The following is a 19,813-nucleotide window of genomic DNA, read 5'->3' on the forward strand; positions in this document are numbered from 1 at the left end:
GACATATGTCCCATATTGAACATAATTACCAATTTGTAAGAGTTTTTCTGGGAACCAAACCAAATGAGCCTGTTGGGTGTTGGTAGGTGTCAGTGTCCCACTGCTCAGATGTTTTATTTCTTTTAGATTTTGCTTTTGGCCTTTCCTATGATAGTCAACAGAAGAATTCTTGCTTTCTTTGGTGGCTCAGTCTTCTTGTGAAAATCTGCCCCAATTGAACAGCCCAGACAACCCAGCAATTCAACTTGTGCAAGCAAGACTATCGTTGCACTATTGACCCTGCCCAAGGCTGCAGGAGGCACTTGGCAAACACATGTGGGCAAAGTTTCACATTCCAGCTTTGCACCTCCACTGCCCACCACCAGACAGCCTGGGTGCCCATCCCTTCCCCTGCCACCAGACAGCCTGGGTGCCCATCCCTTCCCCTGCCATCAGACAGCCTGGGTGCTCATCCCTTCCTGTAGCAGTAGAAGAAAATACTTCTCATCCACTTCTCTGCAGCAAGTTCCCCTCCACCTACCCCACACAGCTCCTGGGCCATGGCTGGCATTGAATGCTCAGGCTTCCCCCTTGCCACCCAATCTGTGGAAGATGCTGCCTTTACAGCAGGAGCCAACAATAAAACAAGGATGTTCTTCTAACATATTAATAACCTTCCTCCCCAGACTGCACCCTTTTAAGGTAGGATTTAAAGCTGCCTCTGGCTTGCTTGCCTTCTCCTCCACCAGAGACTGCCAGGGCAGCTTGCCTTCACCTCAGTATGCCATGCTATCTGCCCTGGAAGCCCAGCTGGGCAGTTTGTCATCCTCAAATTCAGGCATTAATGCAATTTTTTTTCTTTTCTGCTCAAAACTCCCATTTACAGCTAATCCTGCCAGATGCTTCCTGCTGTGTTCCTGCACACCCTTATCTGAGACTCTCAGCAAACCCTGCAAGGAACAGATTTTCATTCTAATTTCTTCTCAGACTATGACCACATCTTCTGGAGGACAGAGGAACAAATATCAGACAGACTTGCTCTGGGCTTTTTTAGACATCTTTTCATTGCCCCACATCTCCTCCTCTTGCTTCTGTTCCCCATCCTTGCCTGCTCTGACACTGGTCCCAGACAAGACGCTGCCCTTCATTTGCCACTACTGTAGATACATGCAGCCCTTTCTCACCCCTTGCAGCATGATTTAGTCTGTTTGCTGCCCTTGATTTGGGTTTTTCTGCTGCACGGTGGGATTTGCATCTCTCCAGGTTGCCAGTGAGCCTGTTAAGTACCACAGCATTGCCCTTTGCCATCTCCCTCTTAATCCTGCTCCCTGCTTGCTCATCGTCCTATTAATGAGGAGCATCTGTTTGCTGTCAGTGAAGCAACCTCTCACTCCTGTTTTTCATGGCATTGGTTTTATCTTTTTCTGCTTTTTATTCCATTGAATGCTTACTGAAATTCACATATGCAAACCCCACAGCAATCCAATCATTTCCTCATCACCTGCTCCTTGGCTATTAATGGAACTCTGCAGAAACCAGTGCTATAAACCATCTAAAGATGCAGTCCTGCAGCACAAAAATTTCTCATTGTGAAGCTACAAGCAAAAGAGTTTTGAACAAGGATTTCACAAAGCTTACCAGCTCAGTCCTGCATGTTACAGAGTCAGCACCTTTGTTATCCCCAGTTCTGGTTAAGATCATCACCATGGTAATGAAATCCTGCCTCGGAGTCCATTGGGGTCCAGGTGAAGGGTGCTGGCAGCTGTGGTCTGGTGAAGGTCCTCTTTCAAACCATGTTTCCCCAGGAAAGGCTTGACCCCACCAGCTCCTGGGGGGATGTGCAGGAACCGTCTCTGAGCGTAGAAAACTCCCTGCATGGAGAGAGAGGAACAGCTTGAAAGGACTTTCCCAGAAGGATGGCAGGATGAACAGTGGGTGCAGTGGCCAAGGGGTGGGCTCTGCCCCAAAAACACCCCAACAGTTGTTAGCCCAGGGGACTACTTATTTTAGACTCTTCAACATTGTTGGTGTGCCTCTGTACCCATGAGTACAGAGGTCTTCCATGGCACTCACATGAGCTGTTGGAAGTATGTAAGACACACAAGGTGATCCAGAAAGACGGAAGTATAATAAATAACTAAATAAAATAAACAAATAACTAAATAAAGTTTCCTCTGAATTCTCCCTGTGAGAAAGGGGACTATATTGAAGATAGCAAAGCTTTGAAAGAAGGACTTGTTAAAGCCTCCAGGTTGATCACACAGAAGCCCTTGCCCTCAGTACAAATGGGAGCAGATGCCCACCAGAAAAAGCTGCTCTGGCATCATTAAGGCTGTGAGATCCCACCCTAGTTACTCCTCAACCATGAAGAGCCCTTTGGGGGAAAAAATAAGGCAAAGAGTTGCCTTCAAGGAAGAAGAAAGCTCCCTTCCCTGAAATCCTAAGGATCACACCATGCCTCTTGGTCCTTACCTATTTCTTAGGTGGTTTTAGGTAGGAAAAGCTAAAAGCTGCACAACAAGGAGCGTGTATTAGAAAACAAAAAGCAAGCCACGCTCGTTTGGCACCACACAGACCTGACCATGAGCTCTGCCTCACCTCCTGGCATCCTCTCTGATAAACTTACTCCTGTGTAACAGCAGACAGATTGCAATTCAAATCTGATTATAGAAATTAGTGTTTTCCCCAAGCCACTCCTCTAATCCTGTTTCACTATTTTCTTGTCTTGCAATTAATGCAAACAACCAAACCCCCGTTCGTTATGGTCCAAAGAGCATAAACCACTGATCTGGTAGCACACAATCAAAACCCAGCTGTGATATTTAGGGACAACACTTGAGAACATGCTGCTAAGAATTAAACCTTACTATGAGCTGATAGGGCTTCTCTTCCCAACTCGTAAATCATCTTTTCTGTGTTTACTTGGATTAGAGCTTGGGATGGTGTTTTGAGTAGCTCACTTGAAGGCCAGCTGGCTGGTAAAGAAAAATCACCTTCTATTTTGTGAGGACAAAGTTCATCCAGAGTATCAAGCCAGGATTGGGAATTAATATATTTTCCAAAGATTTACTGTTCTCAGGGGTACCTGGAGCAGTCTCCAGCTTCTTAGGGGACATTAGTGGTCTTACAATATACAATTTACTGGTAATTTCACCACAAACCTCTGGGCAACCCAATGACCAAATGGAAACAGTCTAAGAGAAAAGCAAAGCAGTTCAGACCACCACAGTGAAACATATTTTGTGACTCCAGATCATATATTTATACTATAGATAGTCTGGGTTCATGCAAGACGAGGACAACATAAGGGAAGGTGAGGTGGCTGGAGGACCAGTTGACTAACACAGCCACATGCCCCCATAAACACAGGGCTGCAAAACCCTGAGTGATCCCGGAGGTAGTTCAGACACCTTGTTACAGCATATGGAACCCCAAAGTTATGCTCAGGAGGCTCCCCCAGCCCTGTGCTGGGGAAAGCTTGAGGACATCAAGCTGCTTTCCAGGAGCAAGCAGTTTTGCTGTATGGTCATTATTAAGCTGCAGAAGAGTTCTACAGCTCTTCATTTTAATGGTCCTTGCATCAAATACAGCAGTACGCAGCAAAACCTAGAGGTCTTGTTCAGGAGTTATGGCTGCTTACACCACGAGGGCAAGCAAAGACGGGGACAAATGAAAGATCATAGAATCATTTTGGTTGGAAGAGAGACCTTTAAGATCCTCAAGTCCAACTGTTAACCCAGCACTGCCAAGATGTGTGGAAGTGAGAACCAAGTAACATGGAAACAGCAGTACAGGGGAAAATAAGCAACGTGGTGGAGTGTTTGCTGCTGAAGCCTCCAGTGTTTTACAGCAAGATCTCCAACACTCCAGGGCCCCAGCAGCACAACGTGACACTGGAGGCAGCTGCACAGCACCTCATTCCTGCTGGCTCACCTCCTTTTACTTCTAATGAGTGCTCTCCCTGCAATTTTAGCTCCATAGCTACCACGGTTGAGCTGCAGACCGAGGAGAAGGCGCAGGACAGTGGCTGCCCTCGCCGATATCTGAGCTGGCTGCCAGAACACAGCTCTCACTCCCCAAGGAAAAAATCCCTTCCTGCCAAACTTGCAGGGCCAGCAACCTCTCAAAGAATCATAGAATCATTCTGGTTGGAAGAGACCTTTAACAGCACCAAGACCAACTGTTGACCTAGATAAGCATGTCTACCTGATCTAGTTGAACATGTCCCTGCTTACCACCAGGGATCTTTGAAGGTCCCTTCCAACCTGAACCACTCAATGACTGTGATTCTATGACTTTTCATCTGCCACAATCTCTGTTGTCCTTGATCCCAACACAGAGACAGGGATGCTTGCCATGAGGACAGACTGCGTTTGGGAGGACACTGGGGCCACTGCTGGCAGCATGGAATACAAAGATCAAAGAAACATTCAGAGGAGTATGAAAGCACTTAAGCAGAGTTCCTTGTTAACAGGCTATGATTTTTTCAGGAATAATTATCTTTCCCTAAGGTAATGGTTAAAGTTGCTGCAGCAGACTCCTACACACACCCAGGCATGTGGCAGTGTGCAAGTACAGGCAGATGCTCCTTCCACCTCCCATCTCCCTGCTCACTGCATCTCCTGCAATTAACACAACCCTAATGACAGCAAACCAGCAGTGAGCTGGCAGTTAACATCACCCAACACCAGGTCTGAGGCACGCTTGTAGGTCTGGGCTCTTTTATCTACTGCTTGATTGGGTTTTGAAATCATCCCCACCAAGAAACTGCAATAAAAAGGAAAACTTCCCAGTGAAACGTGATCTTTGCCCCCCCGTCCTGCTTCATCAGGCTCCTGACGCGTGGTGTGACCCTATGTGGTCCTCCTGCCCCATCATGTCCTACAACAAGTGGGACAGAAACGCTTAGGCAGATTTCGGATGTTCTCTTTATTGCCTCTGAGGAGGAAACTATGATGTATTTATAGACTGGAGACTCACACACACACACGCTAATAAAAAGATACTCCTCAGGGACCATTAATTATTTTAAGAAATGCATTTCCTTGTTTGCAATCAGATAAAGGAACTATCTTCATGCCTCTGTCAAGGTTAAGTTTAGACTTGGACCATGGCCACTGGAATCAATGTAATCTGAGCTGCATGGAGCACCCATGAGCAGCATTAGTACATGGAAACCACCAAACTTTAGTAAGTTGTGCTTTTTCTGTAGGTATTCCTTCAAAATACAGAGAGAGTAGAAGCCTCTGTGATCTTTGCAGTTGCAAAGGTGGAAAGAGGCTTCTCTCAGAGCTCTTTTCTGGGCAGTATCACAGCAACCGAATGTTGGGCTTGGCAAAAAAATTACACTGCACAGAGTAAGGCAGATGATCTAACTTTTACCCACACACTTGAAAGGTCAGTCTGTGAAGACATGAGCTCCTTACATGGTACTTTACAAGCAAGGAGTATCTACAGCAAGGAGCAAAGCCCAAGAGCTGCTCACCATGGGCAAACAGACCTTCCCTGCAGGAAATTTCACTCCCTGCATCACAACTGGTGCTACCACAGCAGACTCCATGCGCCAAGTTACAGTCATACCTCATTCACCTGCTGTATTGAAATGTACAGAAAAGCCCTCAGGATTTAGAAAACTCTCTGCCAACGCTGGAGGGAGCCTGAAGAGCAATCAGTGTCATATACCCATACCTCTAACCCTCAGCACTACTCTTCATGAAGACAATTGAGGACCAGCATCACACAGATTTCCACTTGTTGTGGGACCACCACCCTCCGTACAGCAACCATTCAATCACAGTCCAGCCCAAATAATCCATCTCCAGATACACACATGGACAGAAAACCTATTTCCAAGCAGCAAGGGCTCACAGGAACAAGGAGTCAGGGCCATATTTTGCTGACTGGTACACCCTGTGAGCAGCACATTGGGACCACTCACAGAGTAGAAAACATCTGCCCCCATCCATTTTTTAGTGCTGCTCAAAACCTTCAGTGACAAAGCCATAACCCATGTAGGATCTTGCTCCCTACTCCACACCCCAGCACTGGTCACTGAAGAAATACTCAGGCAGCCTTTATACTGCACAGAAAGTTTTCTTAAACACCTGCAAGAGGAAATGGGAAGCATTCCTGACCTTGGCTTTCTGCATGGAACTGAGAGCTGCCTGTCCCTCTCCGGGTAAAGGATTTCCAGCTACTTCCAAATTCCTCCCAAACTCTGTGAAAGAAGATGAAGGACAAACACTAAAGCCCAGCCTTCACCCTCAGCACAGCTGCAGGCTTGGCTCCATTGCCACAGAAGCATCACAGAATCACTTTGGTTGGAAGAGACCTTTAAGATCATCAAATCCAAATGTTAACCCAGGACTGCCAAGCCACCACTAACCATGTCCTTCAGCACCACATCTACAGGTCTTTTGAATCCCTTCAGGGATGGAGACTCCACCACTTCCCTGGGCAGCCTGTTCAAATGCTTGACAACCATTTTGGTGAAGCCCACCCACTGAAGATCTACCTGCTTCTCTACAGGTTTATAATAGTGGACAATCTTATGTATTTTGGAAACAATTTTTCAATGAACATCATTCCAAAATGCCACAGTGCAACCAAGTGCACAATTTGGCTCAGTAAAAAAATATTCCCATAACCACAATGCAAACTTTGGCTATAAGCTCTGGAGAGCCAACATTGAGGCTACATGGAGGCAGCACAAGGTGCTTTGGGAGGAAAGGCTGGAGCAAGGAAAAGTCTCCTGGCTCAGCCCATCTTCTGGCAGCCACTGCCCCAAAGTTTATCCCAGGGAAAGAGGGTTCAGTAATACCGGTTTAGAAGTTGCAAACACCACCAAAGGAGCAATGAATATGACTGAGGGCAGATACAGCAGTTCAATATAGAATCATAGAACTGTTTTGGTTGGAAAAGACCTCTAAGTTCATCAAGTCCAACAATCAGCCTAACACCAACATGGCCATTAAACCACATCTACATGGTTTTTGAACACCTCCAGAGATGGTGACTACACCAAACATGTATAAACAGCTCTCCAAGAGAAAAAGCAGCAAAAGCAGCTTGGCAATGGAAAACACCAACCTCGCCTCCTCCAAATGGAAAATGACAGGCTGGGCAAAGAGCCACCCTGATCACAGAGTGAGTTTAACTCAGTTTAGATCCACATGTCTGAAGAACCAAACCTAATCCCTCCAGGCCAAATTCTGAGCATGTTTTTAAGGTTTAACCACCCTCCTCCTCCTCTCACCAATTAAACAGAAATTCCCCTCCTGCCATGCAGATCCTGATTTCTCCATGCAGGCAGAGCCTGGGCACACAGCAGCCAGCCCGATTCTGTTCAGAAGCTACAGGTAACTTACAAGAAATTGGAGGAAATGGTTGCCATGGTTGAAAATTGTGGGGTTTAAGGCTTTCTACAGAGCACCATGTCGCAATTTTAATCCACATTAAAAAGCATGCCCTCCTCTCCATCCTTCCACTTCTTTGAGGGATTTGAGACTACACTGAATCTCCTCACTGCACAGGCTGCTTTGGACAACGCCACAAGATACCTCAAATTTGTTGATTTATTACACTATGAATCTGGAAACATCTCTGAAGTCTATCATCTGCATGTAGCTAGGCGTGGGCTCATTTTCTCACTTGGGCAATAATTTGCCTTCTGCAGCAAGGCTCAGAGATGTTCAGCTCTTGGCAGCTTGCTCCCCTTGCTTTCACACTCTTCTGCATCATTTTCAAGCATTATTTATTGGGTAACAACCTTCAATAAACAGAGAAGATGCCACTTACGGCACTTGAAAATTACCAGCAAAAGAAAAGGAATGAAGAAATGTCCTTCTCTGCCTCCTGCTTGCAGCTAGACTAGACTTTTCCAGGGCTAAGAAGATAACATTAATAAGTAAAACACTTGCCCACACTCAATATTTTTAACAGCTGGCATAGCAAAGGGGAAAGCAGTAATGGGTTGTGTTTAAGATGAGCATCACTTCATAGGCCTGCATGGCTTTAAAAACCAGATCACCTCATTGCTTACAACCAACAGCTCCAAGCAGGAATGGAGGTTCTCACCAACACAGTCCAGGACTCCTGCCAGCACAGGACAGCCCGGGTGGAGCCAACCTTTATAGCCACACTAGCAAAACTCACAGCCAGAAGGGGCCCACAGTTTACCACAATAGCACCCATCTCAAGAAGCTACGTTAGGAACTGAAAATATTATGTGCAGCCACCACAGATGCTCACCTGGCTTAAGGATGTCTGCAGTTAACCCCTTGCCACCAGGAATAACAGCAACTCTTGCTACCATGGTCCACAACCATAAATTCATTATGAAGTAAATAAAAATCTGTAATTTCAGTCCAAGTGCCTGAGCACTACCTCAACCTGACACCAAAGTCATGCAAGACAGCAGGTCCTCAGCACCCCTAGCCCCAAAACACGCATCCAAACATCTCCAGCCTTTAAGGGAGACCCTGAAGTTCAAACTCACACCCACATCTATATGCTATGGTTGGACCACATCTGTGTGCAAGCTCTCTCCAAAATGCAATAACAGCAATTAAAGAAAATTACACAGCATCTAGTTTAGTAAAACACATCAGGTTTATTGCCCCCATGCTCTTAGGGAATAGGAGTGGTAGGGGAAGGACTCCCTTATACAAGAGTGCTGGAATGAGACTGACAGGACAGGGCAGGGGCAGAGGTGCTTTGTCTCAGCATCTTAGCCTTTGCCGTTTCCTCCCTGGCAACTGAAAAGGAAAAGAAGAAAGTAAAATCATTCATTGCATAAAGCAGCCAGCAAGTGAGAGGTGCTGGTCTCCAGTGGAGAGGTGTCAGTTAGATGCGCAAAGTGCCCATACAGGACCCAGCTCTCTTGCACAAAAACTCAGGCATGGTAGTTAAAGAGAAGAGCTAATATGGGATTCAGTAACTCTTGGTTGCACACCCAATCCACATATGTATTTTCACAGAGGAGCAGCATCAGACCTTCAAAGGGATCACTCTTCAGCTGGCCATGTGCAGCTTCAGGTACACTCCCAGCTGGCCATGGAGGAATGATGGGGCCAGCTTAGCCCAGACCCACCATGGCAGAGCTCAGCTCCACAAGCCCAGTGTCCTCTTTGCCCCACAGGACTGGCCCCACCGGAGTCTTCCCAGCAGCTACACTGGCTTGGGGATAGACGTTGCCAGTGTTCCTGCACCACTTGGACCATATAGACACATCCTACAGGAGATTAGTCCCAGCTACTGCAGAAGAGTCACATTCTCTTTAAGCAAACCTGTGATCGTTGCCTAATCTGCTCATTAGGGTACTGCTGCTAATTTGGAGTCTATTTCCAAAGAATATTGGAAATACTGAACAAAAGGTTGTCTCTGGAGAAGCAGAGCTGAAGCAGCAATCCAGCCAGCTGGTCCAACAAACCATCTCACCTTTCTGATTTTGCTTTTTTTCCTCAATTGTGAGATTTATTACAAGAATTTGCAATGGTCTGTGAGACACTGTGAGTGTTGGCCACACTCCCAAAAGCTGAGGAATTGCTGAATTGAGGATTGCTTTGGCTGCTTAATCTCAACAACTAGGGATGCTGAACAAGCCAGCAGAGCCCAGGTTTACTTTTAATTAGCGGTTGGAGTGTGCTGCTCTAGTAAACAGACACAAAAAACAATTCCTGTTCCTTCCTTGTATTCTTTTCCCATATACACTCCAAATTGTACGAAATGGAGACAGTAAACACAGCCCCACCATGCCATTTTTACAGACTCACTCCTCAAGCATAAACAACTTCAAACAGCACACAAACCCATCTTAATACCTGCCTCTATGACACGATGTTCATCTGCTTACAAGCAGATCACAGAATCACAGAATGGTTTGGGTTGCAAAGGACCTTAAAGATAATCTAGTTCCAATCTCCCCGTCACAGGCAGGGACACCTTCCACTAGCCAGGTTACTCAAGGCCTCATCCAACCTGGCCTTGAACACTTCTAGGGAGGCACTATCCACCACCTCCCTGGGCAACCTGTTACAGTGTCTTTCCACTCTTACTGTAAAGAATTTCTTCCTAATATCCAGTCTAAAACACCCTCTTCCAGGTTAAATCTATTCCCTCGACCTATCAATACAAGCCCTTGTAGAATGTCCCTCCCCAGCATTCCTGTAGCCCCCTTCAGGTACTGGAAGGCTACTGTAAGGTCTCCCCTGAACCTTCTCCAAGCTGAACAGCCCCAACTCTTTCAGCCTGTCTCCATAGGGAAGGTGCTGCAGCCCTCTGATCATCTTCATGGCCTCCTCTGGACCTGCTCCAACAGATACTAGTGATCTGAGGGTTACAGGGGCTTCTTGGCCACCACAGGCTTCCCTGCTTGCTCCAGAGCTATTGGGGTCTTTGCAAGAAGCAAGTCTTGGAGCTGGAAAACAAGCTCAGTGCTGTACCACTGACTTTAATGCTTTCTGCTCATCAGTCACTACCAAAACCCACCACATGGACCAAGCACAAGCAAGACCTAGGATATCTTGTAGTGTAAGCACCAGAACAATATCAGCACTCTCAGAGCAGATTTAGATGCTGCTCATTTGGATTTCTCCAAGGTTGAGAGTTGGAGAATCAGTAGAAACCAAAACCTAAAGAAACGTCTGAATGTAAGCAGAGAAATACTGGATGTATGCTGAGACTGCCAGACTTCACATCATCCCCTACCACTTCTTTATGGATAAATGCCTGAAGGTTGCAGAACCCTCACGTGAAGCCAAGCAAAATGATCCCTTAGAACCTTCCAAAAATTGAAATTATCTACCTGAACTAGGCAGGCAAAATGTAAAGAGTTTCAGAAGCTTTCAGTGAATGGTCTCTGTGCCAACAGAGAGTATCATAGGTGCCTGCCATTGTCTGCAAACCTTGTCAACTCTTCAACCTACTTCAACTCTGGCAATCTCTGAGGTTTCATTCCTCAGCTGAGAAATAGCTTTCAAAGAGCTCTTTGGCTCCTGAAAGACGAACCTAGAGCCTTTATTAATCCTCCTAGCAACTGAAAGGTACATTTCTCTGCTGTTTGTCCATTTGTTGCCATCAACATTGGCAAGAGGAAGCCATGGCAGCAATGTGGCCATGGAGGCAGGAAAGGAGTCCTCTAGGGCCAGGAAACATTTGCCCATGCTGCCATCTTCATCTCTCTGGTACACCAACAAGAAATATCCAAGCCCTGAATCCTCCATAAATCTCTTTAACGAATGAGGAGCCAAACGTCTGTGAGTTGTCTGAATTAGTGTGAATTTGGCAGACTGAACAGCAAACTTGTATCGCCCTGCAGCCTTCAAATTTCTTGTTTTCCTCAGGTTCATTAAATACATAACAATCTGTTACCAGAAGACAGTGCCTACGTGCACAGGCTGCCAAGAAGCCAGCTTTCATGGCTCTGCTGGAGATGGGGGAGTGTGTAAGGAGGAGAGGTGGGCTCTTCCTAATACAGCAGGGCAAGGAGAGGACAGGTTGCACCCACTCTGCATTCTCCAGGAAATGCCTGCTGCACATTAAGACTATTTTTAACACACATACACACACAAAAAAACCCCTGGTGCAGCCAAAGGTGGAAAGTGATTTTGGGAAGATTTGAGGGGAACAGACTTTAAGAGCGTGGGACAAGCAGGGGAAGATGCCTTCAAAATTGAAGGATGCCCTGCAGCATCACCCCAGATGGAATGACCATGCTGCATCCAGATGGAGAAACCAGGCTCTGTGAGGGTTATTCACACCTGTGAACAAGGCATCCTCTGCACTTCTGGATATCAGGGATTTCCCACTGCTGCTGGGCAAGCCTGGCAGCACAGGACCTGGGCACGCGGTGACAGCATTGCCAATGCCAAGCCATGGGCAAAACAATCTGATGCTGTGATGAGGAACAGCACTGGAGGCTTCACCTTCCCTCAAAGGAAGTCTTTGGCTAGGAGGAAGAAGTCAAAGCAAACACCCACTCACCGTGTTTACTCATTGAAATCAGAGCCAAGGCAGCACTGAAATGCACCCAACAGCATTTCCACAGAGTCATTCATTGAGAGTTTGGACTTGGGTTTCAGTTGGTCGTTTGAATATCACAGGGAGACGCTGGCAAGGCTGGAATAATACAGAATCTGTTGCTATAACAGACTCTCAGCTCCTGCAAGGTGTCAGAAGCACGTAGAGTCCAAACTTCCTGCAGGTTTGCCTCCTTTGGGGGTTTTCTGAGGGTTGGGCTGTGAAATGTTTCCCCCTGTGCTGCTGCAAGCCTGGAGTCCAGCTCCCGTGAGCTGGATTTTGTTACCCAAAGCAGTGAGCTGCTCCACCCAGATGGAGAAGTAATGCCCACAGAGGACAATTTTCCTGGCATTAGGATGATTTATGTCCCGGGGATGCCCAATTCTCATGCAGCTGGACCAGGTCAGGATAAGACCCACTATAGCCTGGAACCCAGAAAAGCCCAGATTTCACAGCTTGTCTCGGAGACAAGAAGGGAAAAAAAAAGGAAGTGGAAATGAAAACAGTCCCTGCTTTTATTTGGGCTGGCAGGAACACCATGCTGCCCAGCCTTCCTTGAGCTCATTTATGAGAGTGTGAACATGCAATAAAAGGAAAAAAAAATTTAGAAATTTGCATTTTCTACCCCAAGACTCTCCATATGTGGATACTCTCCATATATTGCTCTCCTTCCCACCCCATAGGTGGAAATCAGGAGGGAAAGCAGATTCCTTGGTGCTGTGGAAATGGGAAGCCCCAAAGGACAGACAGGACGGTCCCAGCACCAGCATGGTGTGAACCATGAAGCCCCTACACAAAAGGACATCCCGAGGAGAACTGACCTAAATGCTGTATCTCATGCTGGATCCAAAGCTGGCAGCAGGCTATGGGGAAGGGAATCATGCCAGGTATTTTGTCAGTGCACAGACATGAACGATTGCCCAGTACGAATGGGGCAGCAAAAACATCCACCTTCAGCACATGGAAAAATATGCATCGACTTGATACATTAATGTGTGAGGGAATTAATCCTTGAGTTTATAAATCATTATGAAGTCCCTAAAATAATGACACCACCTTAAAACACATTCAATTGTGAGCTAAACATCAGGCTCTGTTAGAAAACAAGATACAGAGGTTTTTTTATAGACATTAAGGACAAGAAGTTCCACTGAAAGCCTTACTTTGCAGTCAGAAAGGACATCAGTCATGATGCAGGAAAGGAAGAGGTGGTCAATATGTACTTTAACACAGTCCTCAGAAGAAAGTAAAATGATGGAGTCGTGTTTGTCAAGAGTAACCTAAGATGATATTCAACAGCAGGCACTAAATATAGATCTTTCTTAAATAACAGTTTCAAATAATCGACACTTTCAACTTTTCTAAGATCAGGCCAAAAGGTCTTCTGAGCCCACCCCACCAACAGTCCCAGAGGACAGGCACAAGCCAACGTGGTAAATGTGATGGCCTCGAGAAAACAAGCCCTGCAAAGCTCAGGTTTCAGTCCAAGGACAGTGCATGAGGAAGCACAAGTAACAACACCAAGAAGAAAAGCTCCTGTCTCACTAGATGTCTTTGTGCTGGTAAAAGGGAGCGCTGGTCACACGGGCTTGATTAAAGCCCACAGAAATGGGTGACAGTTATTTGACACCTATTTAACTGCCATGGCTTAGGCTTGCAAATGAACTGGCAACACTGGCTTCAACAGAAACAAGACCTTCACCTTCTGCCATGTAGTATTTTTGGCAGTAAGTGGGAAGGAAAAAGGAAAAATCAGTGCTGTGACTCAGGACTGGCAGAGTCCTAAATACAGAGAACAACAACTTGACAGTACAGAATGGGGAGAAGCAACAAGCAAAGATTTTAATTGAGATGTTAAGATACGTCTTTAAAAATTAAATTGCTTATAAGAGGCACATCTTAAGGCAAGAGCACATCCCCAGGCTCCTGTATTGCATTACCAAGGCATGTGGACTGTATGAACTGGGGACCTCCAAGAAGAAAAGAGTATCGCCTCTGTGATCTGCAGTCCACAACCAGGCATCTGGAGCCTTCTGCCATGTCTGATTAAGGTCTGGAGAAGTCTCAAGGAGTAACGGAGGGATGTGAAGAAATGGGTACAGGGCAAGACTGGGAAAACACGGAGAGGTAACTGCTCAGGAACAAGCTGGCTACCTTCAGAGAGGGAAGAAGATACAGAGCAGGTCCTTCAGAGCGAGCAGACCAGCTGCATAACACCACCCAGTGCTGCAGGAAATGGAAACTATGCAGATTCAGAGCAAGGGCAAAGTGCAATTTTTTCCTGAGCAGCAAGGACAATAACCACTGCAATAAGATATTGGCATCATAAATGACTGCAGTGGGTTTTCAATCCTTGCTACATTTTTATCTCTGCACTGAATGTCTTTCCTAAAAGACATGCTCCAGTAAGAATTCATTTGGAAAAATATTAAAACTGGCAATAGACACAGCAGTCTCCAGGAGTGCAGCTCTCCTGGCTCAATGCCCAACGTCTCGAGCAAGCTGCTGCACCCCCATGCCCAGAAGCCCCCATGTTCCAGCACGGTCCCCAGATCCCTCCATGGGAAGGATATGATCTTCTACCAACAACATAAACCATGTGGAACTGAAAACGTGGGTGATGGTTTCTAAATGAAGCTATTGGGAACTGTAAATCTTCATTAACCACAATGCTTTTGCTCTGAGAAGTACCATCCATGGCATTGTATTTCAATTATAACACAACTGATAGCCCAATAAAGAGATAATATTTTTTTTTTCCTGAATTAACAGAGAGGCTACAAAATCAAATGTAGATATTTTTAATGCTTTCTATATTTTCATAATTGTAATGGTTCTTCAGTTTTGGGACACAATTGTAGCTTTTGGCTTCTGTTTAATAGCATTAAAATTTGTCCTTTCAAAAATAATACACAATATTCATTTGTAACGGCTGGGACTACAAAAGTATGTGATAAGTGGGCTAATAATATATGTAATAATATATCTAAGTAATTTTAAAGCATTGACAAGGACTACCCAGCACACCAGGAGATTTTTTTCAGTAACGTTAAGGTAAGCACACAAATACAAAACTCAGTTAATGTGACTTTGCTGTAGCACTGACAATGAGAAATTGCTACCTCTGCCTGGCCTAACTGCACTGCTGCTAGGCTGTCTTAACTGGAGACAAGAATAGTCATCTTCATTAACCACACGGAATCACAGAATAGTAGGGGTTGGAAGTGACCTCTGGAAATCATCTAGTCCAACCCTGCTGATAATGAGAGGGTCATCCAGAGCAGGCTGCACAGGTTCATGTCCAGGTGGGTGTCATTAATGGCATTTTCCTTCCTTCACGTTTCCTAGTAGTGCAGAATGATGACAGCAGTTGTACAACAGGACAACTGAGGCAGAGGAGCACCAAGATTTGTCTCAGGACACTGCAAGAGTTGTCATGGGACTAGGACAAAAACCAGAATTTCTTAAAAGCAGGTAAGTACATTAACTCCTCCCTGAGGAGACCCTGGTTTTAGGAGCAGGCTGAGGAATACATCACATCTCTTAACCCCTTTCAGTCCAGACCAGCTGCTGGCACTAGAACAAGTTGCAGGTACATCTTGATAGAGTATCATTCTGCTCCACCACTCCCAAGCCCTGCTTCTCTACCATCAAAAGACTTTTTGGTCCTTCCTTTTGAGAGATGGTTTTTAGCAGAAGGGGAAAGCAGGTTTTCCAGCTGCCAGATTGAAGTTTGCCAGATTTCATTTTTCACAAACCCCAGGAGATGTAATGATGCATAAGCACGGAACAGCGTAAAACTCTTCTTTCGCTAGGGTCTCATACCTACCGCACAGCATGAGCCCTGAACTTTGGCTGCTGAACCCAAAAGCTATGGCCAGGATCCACAAATATAGGGAATTATATAGCCCAGGGGATGCTTCAAATGGACTATAGAGGAGTGACACCAATGATGCTGCTATATTTAATCCTCTAAAAGCAAAAACCATGACGAAGTTTCCCTTGGGCACATTTTTTAGGGGAAGTACAGAAACCTAATGCTCCAAAACAATTTTTTTTTTGCACTCACTCAACCAGTCCTTACACTGTTCATCAAATACAGTGATTATGGACCCAAACTCACCTGGGTACTCCCCACCTGTGTGGGAACCCAAAGTCTGCAGTGTCATGAGCAACCACACTTCATGCAGGCTTTGATGCTCCTCCAGGTCAGTCTAACAGTTTTCTCTTTTCATACATTAATACAAAATTCTAATGTATCAATCTTATTTATTCATAGATTCATAGAAGGGTTTGTGATGAGGACCTTAAACATTATTTAGTTCCAACCCCACCCTGTCCCCATCATGGGCAGGGACACCTTCCACTAGACCAGATTGCTCAAGGCTTCATCCAACCTAGTTTTGAACACCTCCAGGGAGGGTTCCATCACCTCCCTGGGCAGCCTATTCCAGTGCCTCACCACCCTCACCCTCTAATATCCAGTCTAAATCTACCCTCCTCAAGATTCAATCCACTGGGACAATATTTATCTCCCACACCATGTTAGATGCTTAAGATGTGACACCTTACATATCTGACATATCAAACATTATAGACTTCAAAACTCATGGATTAACCACCTGAAGCCAAGAAATTAAATGTGTGATGATACTTTTTAATTTTCAGTACTCACTTCGCTTGTGGATGACTAAAAGCTCACACCACCACAGCCTTCACTATCAGAGCTCACACCAGCTTGGCAGGGTATCAGAAACAACCGCCTGCCTGGGAATTTTTGCCTCCCTGAAGGCAGCCAACTCAAAAAAGTTTGGAAAAACAAAGCAGCCTGAGGATCTGTTCACTGTACCAGAGCTACGTTCTGCATTGCTGCTCTAAGCAAACAGCTGGGTTGCGGGCGCAACTGCGAATCTGTTGTGTGACCTTGGAGAAGTCCTTCCTCAGAATTCTAACACAGCCACTGCTCATAGAGATACTTGAGTGCAGAACTAGAGCTCCAAGGCTCAGGACTGCCACTGCCCTGACAGCTTTCAAGGAATTTATGGAAGGTCTGATCTAAAGAGAGCGGTGGCACTCGTGCAGTGCCAGGGAGCAGGCTCAGGCAGGGAGGGTTCCCCAGGGCAGAGCAGACCATCAGACTCCATGACCCAGCAGGCTCACAAGCAGAGATGAGTAGCATGGTGGAACATTCCCTTCTCTTTGCCCGAAGAATTTATATTTAGCTCTCCAGGGAGCAGACGCGCCGAAGAGCTGTTGTTTTGGTGATATTTTTTGCACAGCCCCATGGGGACCCCTGTAACATGAACCGCAGCGTGCTGGGGGAGGCTGCCAAGAAACGGCTCTCACCGCCTCACTCCACCACCACTGTGGACCAGGCACGTGAGACTGTCAATAGTCATAGCCCTCTACTACCCGTCAGACCTCCTTCTTTTTGTTTTGTTTCTCCGAGTCAGCAAGCTTGCTTCCTCTTCCTCCCCCTCCCTGTTTTGGGAGAGAAAGTAGCAAAAAACAGCCACAAAGAGACCTTGCTTGAGGAGCTACCAGTGAACAACGTCCCCAGCTCTTCTGCTGACTTGGTCCCACATGGCACCCATGGCCACAGGAATAAAAAGTGGGCTTGTCTTTCTGGAGGCATTTTCAACTATTCTAACCCTATTTTTGGTGAGGGAAGACCTAAAGCAAAGACTCTTGCTTCCCCTCTCCCTCTCCTGGGACATGGGAAGGAGGCTCAACTCCTCCAGGCTGAGCTCTCCAAAGAGATATGAGCATCCCTGGCACCTCGCCCTGCCCCAGCTTGTTGGTCCAAAGTCTGCTCTGTTGCAGATTAATGTTCATTAGGACTTTTTCCCAGCAAAATCACTCTGTAAACTCTGTGACACGAGAGGCGTAAGGGAACAAAACCAAACTCAGCCCTTTTAACCAGGGCTGTCTCTTTTCTGCCGGAGATTTTACAAGGGAAGCACAGATGACCTGCATCCCCGTGGAGATTAAGAAAAGAAACTCTATACGACATTACAAGAAAGAACAGCTTCAAGCCACCCAGCTGCCATTTGAGAAATCCAAAGTTAACCAGTAATTATAAAATGGACAAACCTTGTTACCCTCTATCCACCTTCAGCACATGGTCCATTGTGCCTGTTCTGCACAGAAAGCCTGGGCTGCATCAAAGGCAGTGTGGGCAGCAGGTTGAGGGATGGGATTGTGCCCCCCTACTCCCCTCTTGTGAGATCTGGAGCAGAAGGACACAGAACTGCTGGAGAGGGTCCAGAGGAGACTGCAAAGAGGATCAGAGGGCTGGAACACCTCTTCTATGAAGACAGGCTGAGAGAGTTGGGATTGTTTGTCCTGGAGAAGGATTGTTCATCCAGGGAAACCTTAGAGCAACCTTCCAGTATTTGAAGGAGCTAGAAAAGAGATGTAAAGGGACTTTCTACAAAGACATGGAGTGACAGGACGAGGGATAATGGCTTCAATCTGAAAGAAGTTTGATTTAGATTAGACATTAGGATGAAATTCTTCCCCATGAGGGTGGTGAGGCACTGGAACAGGCTGAACAGAGAAGCTGTGGAGGCTCCAATCCTGGAATTGTTCAGAGCCAGGCTGGATGGGGCCTTGAGCAACCTGGTCTAATACAAAGTGTCCCTGCCCATGGCAGGGGGGTCGAAACTACATATATTTAAGATCCTTTCCAATCCAACCCATCTATGATTCTACAAAATGTAAGTGTTTCAGCAAAATGTTGCAGGTCTTGTTCTACCTATACTTTTGTTGAAAGTGAAGCAAGCCTTTGATACTTACTGTTACACATAATTAACTGAAATGGATCTGGGGATTTATATTGGAGTATGTTAGTCTATTTTCATGTATGCATATTTATACACACATATTTATTTATGCAGGTATCCATACCTGAAAATTGGCCTACACCAGTGCTGACTGTCCCACAGTCTGCTTGATCTCCATACATAAAAATCTGGATCTCACCCATGGAGTCAATTAGCTACTGAATTGCCCTGATTTTCCATTTAAAGTTTTGCATTTAACAGCCTGAGCTCTTCCTGATCTGCCTCTCAAAGGCCATCTGCTTTCTATAACTGAAGCGGTTCTTGAAGACTTTGGCCCTGTGCAGAGTTGGAAGTCGCCAAAGTTTCCCTCCCTCCTCTGGATTTAACCTGGCAGTGAGAAAATCTGGATCAAGGGATTCAGCTGCAAAACCACTGGCACGTGTGGCCATGCTCAGCAGGGCTGTGCTTGGTGGGGGTGTCCTTATCTCCTTTGAAATGGAAAGAAGGAAACAATTCCATGGCAGGTTGTTTGGGTTGGGTTTTTATGGTTGGGTTTTCCCCTTTGCTTTTAAAAGCAAAGAGGCTGCAGCCTTCTCCCAGTAAAGTGCGTCCTGCATGGGGTGAACAGCCCTAACCCTACACCCCCAAGCCTGGCTGCACCAGAGCTGGGTCTAACATAACACACTCACTACAAGCACCCTCAGGCTCTGGAGGACTTTTAAAAATGAAGAAATAAATCAGAACCTCTCTCTGACAGGTAAGGACAGAGCAAACCGCTCTGAAACTCATGGTTTGTTTTACTATCACTCTAATTAATCTTGTTTGGTCACCCGCCCCAAATATTTTCTCTAGAAACATGATCTACATTGTTTTGGGGGTTCTTTATTTCTATTTGCAGACCTCAGCCAAGCCCTGGTAAATATTTCTGCCTGTGTCAGAGGCAGGCTGAGGGAACCTGTGATGGAAGGCAAGGCAGCAGCAGCAGTCTCCTGATACCCAGTGCTGGAGAGAGGCAAGCAGAGATGCTCACA

At 46.0% G+C, this 19,813-nt stretch overlaps 1 protein-coding gene across 1 annotated transcript in view; it reads right to left on the minus strand.

Moving 5' to 3' along the window:
* FAM53B (family with sequence similarity 53 member B) overlaps window positions 1–1,686 on the minus strand; it is a 30,780-nt gene extending 29,094 nt beyond the window's left edge. The window contains exon 1 of the mRNA XM_054382556.1: window positions 1,618–1,686. Coding sequence (XP_054238531.1) covers window positions 1,618–1,686 — 69 coding nt within the window. The remainder of the gene's footprint in view (window positions 1–1,617) is intronic.
* Between the last annotated feature and the right edge of the window lie 18,127 nt (window positions 1,687–19,813).

Source organism: Indicator indicator, chromosome 7 (assembly GCF_027791375.1).
Source record: "Indicator indicator isolate 239-I01 chromosome 7, UM_Iind_1.1, whole genome shotgun sequence".
In the NCBI taxonomy this organism is placed as follows: domain Eukaryota; kingdom Metazoa; phylum Chordata; class Aves; order Piciformes; family Indicatoridae; genus Indicator; species Indicator indicator.